Source organism: Mus caroli, chromosome 17, assembly GCF_900094665.2.
Source record: "Mus caroli chromosome 17, CAROLI_EIJ_v1.1, whole genome shotgun sequence".
In the NCBI taxonomy this organism is placed as follows: Eukaryota; Metazoa; Chordata; class Mammalia; order Rodentia; family Muridae; genus Mus; species Mus caroli.
Window position 1 is genome coordinate 4710910 of NC_034586.1, and position 10616 is coordinate 4721525.

General features: G+C 47.5%; 1 protein-coding gene across 3 annotated transcripts in view; it reads left to right on the forward strand.

The window, feature by feature from the left end:
* Positions 1–10616, forward strand: part of Map3k4 (mitogen-activated protein kinase kinase kinase 4) — an 88337-nt gene that overhangs the window by 70608 nt on the left and 7113 nt on the right. For 2 of the 3 annotated variants that reach the window (XM_021186229.1, XM_029471203.1), the window contains 8 exons: positions 1828–1924; positions 2639–2788; positions 5387–5487; positions 6000–6080; positions 7224–7415; positions 8404–8474; positions 9416–9532; positions 10227–10386. In XM_021186229.1, coding sequence (XP_021041888.1) covers positions 1828–1924; positions 2639–2788; positions 5387–5487; positions 6000–6080; positions 7224–7415; positions 8404–8474; positions 9416–9532; positions 10227–10386 — 969 coding nt within the window. The remainder of the gene's footprint in view (positions 1–1827; positions 1925–2638; positions 2789–5386; positions 5488–5999; positions 6081–7223; positions 7416–8403; positions 8475–9415; positions 9533–10226; positions 10387–10616) is intronic. The other variant, XM_021186230.1, reaches the window with a different exon arrangement.

Here is a 10616-nt window from a genome sequence, read left to right on the forward strand (position 1 = left end):
TCCCCTGGTCCTCCCGTGTCTCATGAAGAGGGAGGACTCCCCTGGTCCTCCAGTGTCTCATGAAGAGGGAGGACTCCCCTGGTCCTCCTGTGTCTCATGAAGAGGGAGGACTCCCCTGGTCCTCCCGTGTCTCATGAAGAGGGTGTTTGCTTTTCCCAGGCTTCTCCCACGTCTCTGCTCACTTGAGTAAATATTGACTTTGTTTCAGTTTTCAAAAAAACCGAAGTTCTTAGCTGGGCAGTGGTGGCACACGCCTTTAATCCCAGCAATTGGAAGGCAGAGACAGGTGGATCTCTTAAGTTCGAAGCCACCTTGGTCTACAGAGTGAATTCCAGGACTGCTTAAGCTACTACACAGAGAAACCCTGTCTAGAAAAAAAAATTGCTTTTTTTTTTTCCAAGACAAACTATTTTATTTTCAAACAGTTTTGCAGTATATGCTGAATCCTTAAAAAAGAAAGTATTTATTCAGAAAGATGGTGTCAGTCTGTGAGTTGAGCAAGTCACAGTTATGCCATAATCACTCCAAGATAGAAACTTTGAATTGTATAAAATAGTTCAGAAGTGGTAAATTTTGTGGACATGAGCTATGCTATGCTGGCTAAAAGTTTCTCGCCAGTCATAGAGAAATTTAATATAAAAATGGGCCTTAATCACTGCTTTTATTTTAAAAGGTAAAATTCCTTCAGTTATCCACACCCGTTCTTCCCAAGGCTGTCATGAAAGCCACAGTTTCTGTTGTAAAACCACTCAAATCCGTTCTGGAGAGGAGGACTTCACAGGGTGCTGCTCTCCCCAGACTGTTACTCTGGGTTCGCTAGCAGCTATAGAGTTTGATCTGATTCCTCAGCATTTTGCACAAGCCATGCTACTAAGAGGGAACCACCCTGACATAAAGTTTCCATTTAGGATGAACTATATGTAGACTAAAACTGCTATCACGTCAAGAGACGACGTCATAGCACAGGGAACATAGGAACCAGGTGGCTCTTGGAAGCAACAATAAGAGAAAGACACCTTAGAATAGACAGAGTACAGGCGTCTTAGTCTCTGCCCTGCCCAGCTGGAGAGGTGCAATCATGTCCATTTTGTAGTAAGAAATCACTGTGGTTTTATTTTTTTGGGTTTTGTTTGTTTGTTTGTTTTTAACATTTTCCTTTGAGCTTCATCTAAGTTTGGCACTGGGACATAGCGTACCGGTAGAGTGCACTCTTAGCGTGCCGGGCCTGGTCTTCAATCCCATCACCGTGAAGTTTGTCGATAATAGCATCTAATTTTGAATGTCATACAGTTTTTAGATTTAAGCTCTATCTTGAACTGTATCTGCGTCAGTCCTGTAGTGCTCTGTTTAAAGGGAGCAGAGAAGGAATCCACCCTAGGGGGAAGCCGGGGGAAGCCAGCATGTCCCATCGATGAGCCCAAGCATCAAGTAGTGGAGCATGGTAATGTGTTGAGACGCAGAGGTCTCCACCCCAGAACCTGCAAAGCATATGTGTGCAGCATCTTCTTCACGTCTAGGAGGCGACCACCCAAAGCGGCTCAGCGGCTCCCTGGGCCTAGGTGGATGCCGGTCATTTGCCCTGCAAATAAATGCTCTACAGTGCTCACAGGAGTTTACGGAAGCTTGGTTTTAGTGCGGGAAAGTTTAAATGTGTAACATTACTTCTACGAAGGTGGCATATTTGGTAGTACTTGCTTGTTTTTTCACTCTGAGTGAATTTGTCTTGGACACTGTTGAAGTCCATCACCATTCCATTTACACAAGACCTGGCGTGGCACTTTTCCATTGCCCACTCTAACGAGTTTGCTTTGTTGCCATTTTCGGCAGCTATCCATCGGAACAGCCCCCGCCCTGTGAAGGTGCCCCGATGCCACAGTGACCCTCCTAACCCTCACCTCATCATCCCGACGCCAGAGGGATTCAGGTACCTGCTGCTCCCGCGTCACGGACTCGTGCCTGCTCCCTCCGCATGCTCCTGCTCTGCAGTCTGCTGGGCGCTTGCTCGGGAGTGCGGTGTTTGTCTTCTTATGCCACGTTCTGCCTAAAGCTCTTCTCTGGGTTATCCTGAGGACATAGCACCGTGCCTCACTGCAAAGCAAAGACAGCCCTGCCTCTTTAAGATGACTTCACCTCCAGCTTCTTTATAACCCCAGCTACTGAGTGCTTTCTGACTTTGGAGTCCTTTTTCTTTCTTGGAAAAACAACCTTAGGAAAACAAACTTAAGCATGTAGAGTGTAGGAACATGAAACAGCAGCTCTGAGTGCCTCTTTAAGAGTGGGGAGAGTTGGGGTGACCAGTCCACTGCAGACATCCGGGAGTGTGTAGAGTTGTGATTAAGTTGACAGTCCAGAAACACCCAGGTTCACACTGATACTCTAGAATTGGCATTTCTGTGGCAGTGGTAGTGTGTCCTCTCTTCCTACTTCAGTGCCTTTGGTAGGCTGGTCTTCTGTGGTAGAGTTTTCTAGGTCAGGGCCTTTGACACTAATTTTTTTCTCATGCACATATAGACCAGAACTCTCAAATAGCAATGTGCTTCTTATATTTTAAAGATTTATTTTTCATTTCCTACCCATGTATTAGATGCTATTACCCCCTTTCTTACCTGTGTTCCTGAAGCCTTTCTTCTTGCCTTAGCACCCGGAGCGTGCCTTCCGACGCTCGGACCCATGGCAACTCTGTCGCTGCTGTTGCTGCTGCCGCCGCCACCACTGCTGCTGGCCGCCCTGGCCCAGGTGGTGGTGACTCTGTGCCAGCCAAACCTGTCAACACTGCCCCTGATACCAGGTAGTCTCAATACTCCAGCAGTGTGTCTCCCACCCCATTGTCCCTCCTGCCCTTCCACAGGGTGCTCAGCGTCAGGATGTGTCACAGGGTGACAGCTATGGGAGTGGTCAGATCCCGGTGGGTTGTCAGAGCCTCCAGACCCTGGCAGCAGGCAACAGAACAGAGCAGTTTCTGAGGGTAACGTGTTTCTTCTTTGGAGCCAGTATGAGCTAAATGACCCCTGGCTCAGCCAGTCTCTGCCTTACTGCACTCGAGGAAAGATCCTGGGGTGCCCAAGGGGACTCAGGGCTCAGCCTAGCCGCCTATCCCAGGTTGGAGCAAGGCAGGTAACCTCAGCCAGTGCCCAAGCAGACAGGGCCCCACCAGTGTTCCTGGTGTGCAGTAAGGAAGGGCAGTTGTGGGGAAGCATCCAGGAGTGGTGTCTGGGAGACTTGGACCCAGGAGGAAGTGGTATGAAAACAGGGTAGACAGTGTGGCCTTGCAGCCCAGACAACTGAGATGATGTCCCACTGACACCAGTCCTTAACACCAGTCTAAAATTTCTGCAAACATTTCTAGTATTGCTACTCATTAAAATGATTAATATTCCTAATTTTTAGTCAGAAATATCCATAACCTTAAATTTTTAAATGTTTGAGCTTAATCCATTAACAATAAAATAAAATAAATATTAAAGCTCCCATTTCCTGCTTGTTTTGGGTACTGGAGAATTTCATGGCATACATCTTCACATTTCTTCCATGGGGAGCCACCCAGACTTTCATTAGTGTGTGTGCAGAATTGGGAGGCAGTGGAGGATGCTGGCTGCCTGGGCGGCCATCTTCCCAGCATTCTCTGTTGCTGGTCTGGAGACGCCTGCCTCAGCAAGGCTGAGGGACTGGTGCAGGACATGCAGACATAGGCAGTCTTTCCATCCACCTTCACCTGCACTGTCTTATGCTGTCCATCAGTGGCTTCTGATCATCTCTATGCAGCCTCGTGTGGGTTTGGTCTTAATTCAGATCCGCTTGACCTCCAGTGGCTTTAGGAGCAGTGTAGTTTTGAAGTTATTAATTTCTTATATATATATTTTTTAATACAAAGGAACAAAGTTTGCCTTTGAGACGTGTTTGTAAACACGGATAGAAAAAACAAAAGTCCCACAAAGATATATGCGAGTCCAAGACTCCTGCCTGCAGGAGAGGCCTGCTAGGCCATTGCATTCCTGCTCAGGCCTGCTGTGTATCCCTGAGAACCCAGCCACATAGCGCAGTATGAGCCTGAAGAGGGAGCCCTGTGCTGTGACAGTGGTGTCAGCCCACAGTGTGCCTCCTGCCCCCAGTGTTCAGTGATAGTTTAACTTTATTGACCTTGGGAATAGCTATTCTGGGCTGAGATTTTTGTCACCCTAATTCACTATGGGCACAACATTTTTTTTCAGTGCTGGGCACGCTAGAGCCAGGTTTTGCTGTTGCTCACCGACTGCCTGAAGGTCTTCAACCCTGTTTGGAGCTGGTTGTTACTCTGAAGCAATTGGCAACCTTTGTAGTTCACCGCAGAGCCTTACATCCCATTCACAAACACACCACTCCTTCAAGGGTGCTTCTTACCTTTTACCTTGACAAAAATCTCTGAAAGTCACAAAATTGACTTCTGTCACCTTCAGGAAAGCAGGAAGGCAGAGACACTGAGTGTGCCCTGTAGTCTCCCAGATATGGCCCTGCTTAGGATTGGACTGTGTGTCCTTCCTTCTGTTAGTGGCCTGGCCCTCAGGTGCCACCAGAGCTATTCCAAGAAGCTACAGGCAGCAGATGTGGTGTATATAGACTAGCCCAGGCTAGGGGCCATGGCGGCAGTAACCACGTGGCCCCGGGCCTGCTCACAGGCATCACACTTAACAGACACACACACACACACACACACACACACACACACACAAGAGCAGCGTCTTAAACAGCAGACCCATTTTCATGTGGTCTTGGGGCCATGAACTGTAATCTAACACTTCCTGTTTAATTGCAGCTTTACCCCTGTGGGCTCGTTCTTGTTCTGACCGAACAGTGTGCTTCACTGTAGAGGAACAGCCAACTAACTCTGTCCAGTGTGCTGAGTCTCTTGCTCTCTACTTGCTTGGCTACTGCTTGGGAAACTGTTAGGCATTCCTTTCTTACTGCTAGAGGTTTGCCATCTTTTGAACCATGCAATGATTTTAGCACTCCTGTTATAATTAAATATTTAAATATAACTTGTTGGGAATCCAAACATTACATAATTTGTTTAATAAACCCTTATCTGTGCTAAGCTTAGACCATAGATCTTTTCATGCACCGCCATTTAAGTAGACAGGCTTTATTCTTGTTCCTGTTGTTAATGTAGAATGAACAGACTTAGGGGCTTCCAGTCTGTCTATGTTAATAGTAGCCCTGTTTATTTGGGTGATAGATTTTGTGGGACTTGCCCATGTGCTCTCTGCCCACCAGATGCCAGTTGCAAACACCCTCTGACAGTACTGTCCTGTCCTGTCAAGAATCAGGATCCTAGAAGTACCTCAAAGACCTTTCATTTTATGCGCATTCACTTGATAGCTCAGTTGGGTTTGCTTTGTTAATGTTAAAACAGGGGTTCCAGTGTCCCTGAAAACGACCGCTTGGCCTCCATAGCTGCAGAACTGCAGTTCAGGTCTCTGAGTCGGCACTCAAGCCCCACGGAAGAGCGAGACGGTGAGAGTCATGCTGACACCATGTGTCGAGCACAGCATTGCTATTCATCTTAGTCCCCAGCCCTGATGTCTTAAATACACAAGAATGTGGGGAGCCCTTTCTTTAGGAGCCCTGCTCACCTTGGCCGTTCAGTGTAGCCTTGCATATCTAAATCTTCTTCCTTGTGTTTTACAAAAACATCGCTCTTGATGTTTTAATTGCTGGGCACTCTTACTCACTTTAGAACTACTGTTCCTTTGGTTGTTGGGATATGGCTACAGTCCCCCAAAACTGCCTCTCAAATGGGGCTCCCCAGAACGCTGTCCTTGTGCAGCTCTGTTGTCTTTTACTTATGGAAGGTTCAAGTCCCGGAAAAGTTTCTTCACTAGGTGCCATTTTCTAGACGTGAGTAGAGACATGAGCCTCACCAGAGTCAGCAGTAAGGGCAGATTGGCAGTGATGTTGCCATTCACCACCTCAGCAGGGTGTAGTTGTTCATAAATCTGAATTTGTATGAAAACCACTTCCTGCAGAGCCAGCGTATCCTCGAAGTGACTCAAGTGGATCAACTCGGAGAAGCTGGGAACTTCGAACACTCATCAGCCAGACCAAAGGTATGAGTTTCAGGTGACGACTGTTCAGGCTCCGGGTCATTAGGTCTTACATGTTAGCACCTGTGACCCGTTGGTACCTCTGACACCATAGTGCCCACCATGGCCTTTCTGGACATCTGTTTCATGCAATATATTACGAGGGCCTTTGGGTGTGCTCACCCTTTAGTAGTTAGCATGATCCCTCAATGTTGTCAGTACTTGTGAATGTAAGCAGTCATCATCATGCTAAGAAATTGGAGGAAGAACTTTGGCTTCTGGAAGGTCATGATTAATAAGATCGTCCTGTCAGCTGAACTGAGGAGAAAATGGGGGCAGGTTGGAAACAGTAGGTTAACATGGGGTTTCAGAGCTGGGTTGCAGCAGGAAACAGCTTTGGTGCACTGATTGACCGGTCCTGTGCAGATCTGTGTGTACAGAGGAAGAGACTTCTGATCCTGAGTCCAGAAGCTGGGGACCAGTCTCTATGTTAGTCCACCTATTGTGGTTACCCTGGACACAATGGTGACCCTGCTTTTGAAAACAAATATCTGGTGGCTAGGCAAAATTGGAAAACACTAGGATTATGTCCCCTCTCAGAAAAGCTGCAGTTCCCAGAGGCATCTTAAAGTCCAAGTCTTCTGAAGAAAGACTCACTAGTTTATAATGAAGGCATCTTTTCACAGGTATTGGGGCCAGTAAAAAACTTGCCCAGGCAAACCTGGTGTATCGTATATTTGGGTTAAAAAAAATTTCCTTTCCAAAATTTAAAAAAAAAAAAAGATAGATAGCAAAATAAGCTAATTAAAACATAAATCTTTGGGAATGTCACTTTTAAAATTAACCTTACAGCCATCCAGATCTTCAAAGATCCATTTGTGTCCTAGACGGAGCTGAAGCTCTCAGGTAGCTACGTCATGGGTTGTGTGTGACCCATTAACGGCTGGTGACTGTGACTGTGAATGCGGCCAGCCTCAGTGTCCATCAGCAGAGGCTGGGATGCATGTGCAGTCATACACATGTAACATGGAGCACCGTGCACTGGCTAAGGAGAAGGAGATTACGTCATGTGAGGAACATGGATAGATATGATCATGTTTTCTCTGTGTCCTCTTGGAAACCAACTTGCCTACATTCTGGGACTGACGATTTCATGTCTCTCTGCAGACTCGGCCTCTAAGCAGGGGCCCATAGAAGCTATCCAGAAGTCAGTCCGACTGTTTGAAGAGAGGAGGTATCGAGAGATGAGGAGAAAGAATATCATCGGTCAAGTGTGCGATACCCCTAAGTCCTATGATAACGTCATGCATGTTGGACTGAGGAAGGTGACATTTAAGTGGCAAAGAGGAAACAAAATCGGTGAGGATACCAAGGGGTCATTGAGCCAGAAGTGACAATCTAACTAGTGTTTGTCATGTGATTCTTTTTGGTGTTCCATTTCTAAAGTGTGTTTTTACATTTACAATACAAAATGAAAATTGAGAAAGGACTTTTAGATAGTTTAATACATTGATCTGGTTTACTCAATAATTCCAGAAGTTTCCATTTGAGAACTAATGAACTTTGTCCCTTATCATCTGTGTTCTCTTATCCCCACGAGAATATTATTTGAGAAGAGCCTAGATATAAATCAGGACAGGAGAGTCTCCCCCTTATGCCCTCCCCCAATATTTTGTAGGTAATTGATTTCTAAGTGAAATTACTCTTAACAAAATAACTAAGAGGTAGAGTATGATATCCCAGACTCTACACGCACTTAAATACATTTTTCTGTCAAGCATTAAGTTTGAGAGGCAAGTATAGTTAGGAGAACTTTGAGAACCATAGGAAACTAGAAACTCCTAGCGCTATCTTAGCGCAAATACTCTATCAGACACCTTAACTGTAGCTCTTGATCTCCCTCAGCCAAATATCCCTTGGTTTGGTGTCCCAGAAGCAGTGTTGGAAGGTTCCCCTCACACTTGAGGTCCTGTAGCAGTGTGGCCAGAGAGAGTCCAGACATGCTATTGGCCACTCCATTCTGCCCCAGTCCTAGCCAAGACCCCTCGAGAGGAACTAGGGCTTAGAAATATTCTGAAACAGCACATCGGTTACTTATCTTTGTCGCTCTTTGGGGTTTCCTAAAGCACATTTCTCGGTCACTGTGACATTTACAGATAGGATGTGTGCATTGATACGATTGCCCAAAACTTTGGATATCAGGGAACACTGAGAGTTCCTTTAGTCTTAAGTAGCCAACCAGAGTGAGCCTAATGGTAGCACTCTAAGCATATCCCAGAGTTATTGTAAGCTGCGCTGACTGCTGTCCGTAGTGACTGGAAGAGTGGCCTGTTTGTGTTGTTGACAGGAGAAGGACAGTATGGAAAAGTATACACCTGCATCAGCGTTGACACAGGGGAGCTGATGGCCATGAAGGAGGTGAGTCATGGGGCTCTGGGCTTTCGTTTAGCTAAATCTGGGTGATTTAGGTTCGGGAAAGCCACTGTGTTTATGGCCCTGAGTTTCTGGGCCTGGGTCCTGTGTTTGAGCATTTGGCAGATGGCAGCTGCAGCTGCCGCTGCCCTGAGATACCTCAGTGGAAGGTTAGTGACTCTATAAAGGCTTCAGGAGAACAGGATCTCAGGTGATTCCAGTGTAAAGCAGGTGGGCACGTCTGTGGAGGCAGCTGGGGAAAGTGAGGAAGGCATGGGGAATGGAGCCACCACTCGCTCCCTGTGGGCACATGTGAGGAGAAGGCAGGAAGATTCAGAAGTGAGGATGGGCAAGAGACAGGATGCTGAGGAATGGCCACCGGAGGCCTCCCAGGTGTGAGGGGACTGACAGGGAGGGACCTTGCCAAGCTGTGAAGTCTTTTTAACTTTTACCAAATACATCATCACCCCTGCTCCTTGTTTTAACATTTACAAATATTAACTGACAAAATATAAAATTTTGATTGACAGTATAATTATTATGGCTTATAAAATGTCCCGAGTATGTAGACACTGTGGCGTGATTGAACCAAGCATGTTCGCCACCTCACATTTTGTTAACTGGAGAGTTACGCTTTAGGCAGTGAGTGCCATATGGCTGCCCCGTAGTCACACTTAGCAATTCGGATTGATCTGGAGGCTGTTAGGCTGAGTGACACAAGAAGGTAGGCATACCAGCTGACAGTCATAGAGTCCAGAAGTGACCGTGGGCCTGTCAAGGGCAGAGTCACTCACATCCCCCTATGTTGACCAACTGTGAGACAAAACTAAGTCAAGGAAAGCTAGATGTGCTGCCCTGGTCCTAGGGCCTCCAAACTGACATGACAGGAGGCGGCTTCGCACACAACACAGACAGTATCTGTAGTCATTACAATTGTCCTTCTCCAGATTCGATTTCAGCCTAATGACCACAAGACTATCAAGGAGACTGCAGACGAGTTGAAAATATTTGAAGGCATCAAGCACCCGAACCTGGTCCGGTACTTTGGCGTGGAGCTTCACAGGGTAAGCAGCTCTCACCGGGGCATGGAGCAGCCCTGACCCGCATCCCAGGTCTTCCCACAGCAGAGTCCAGTGACCACTGCCTTCTCTCTGAAATTAGGTGGTAGACTGTAGTAGTGAGCCCTGCGTCCTGAGCACTGCTGGCCGTCCTGGCAGTCAGACTTCTCACGTACCCATCCTGGCAGTCACTTTGCTGCTTGCCGCTCCGAGATACTCGTTGTTCTCTGATTTTAATTGGCCTGCATGGAGTAGGAAGAAAGCTGAGACCACCCTGTGCTGAGCAGTGGCACAGGGAATGAGCAGCTCCCACACAGCGAGTGCCGAGCGGCCAGAGCTGCCAGGGCTCGATCGTTATTGCTTTCACTAATGCATTTGTGATTGACAGGGACGTGTCTCAGTACTTGGTCACACATGCAGGTACAGCCGTCACTCCCTATCTAAGGTTGCATGGCCGGTAGCCTCAGAACGGATACAAGTTACCCTGTGATAGGCAGATCTTGCCAAATGAACTGTACCATCCCAGACAGGAGGCAGGCAGCCCCCCTGAGGAGAGTCGGGCATGGCTGTACCACTCCCTCAGCACTCAGGGTGGCGTCCACACCCCAGCAGCAGGAAGACGATTCCTCTAAGTGGGCCCTGGGGGTTGCTGTATTCATGGAAGAACAGTCAAAGTGTAGGTGTTGTGTTGCTTCCCCAGGAAGAGATGTACATCTTCATGGAGTACTGTGACGAGGGTACACTAGAGGAGGTGTCACGACTGGGCCTGCAGGAGCACGTCATCAGGTTATATACCAAGCAGATCACTGTCGCCATCAATGTCCTCCATGAGCACGGCATCGTTCACCGAGACATCAAAGGTACACCACATCCACTTGGCCTCACAGGCAGTCTCCTGTTGTCCTGCTCCTAGCGGGTTCAGCCATGAGTGCTCCCCTGTGACTTGTTACTTCTTGAGGTGGCTGTGCCTTCACACCTGTTACTTCTTGAGGTGGCTGTGCCTTCACACCTGTTGCTTCTCTTCAGGTGGCTGTGCCTTCACACCTGTTGCTTCTCTTCAGGTGGCTGTGCCTTCACACCTGTTGCTTCT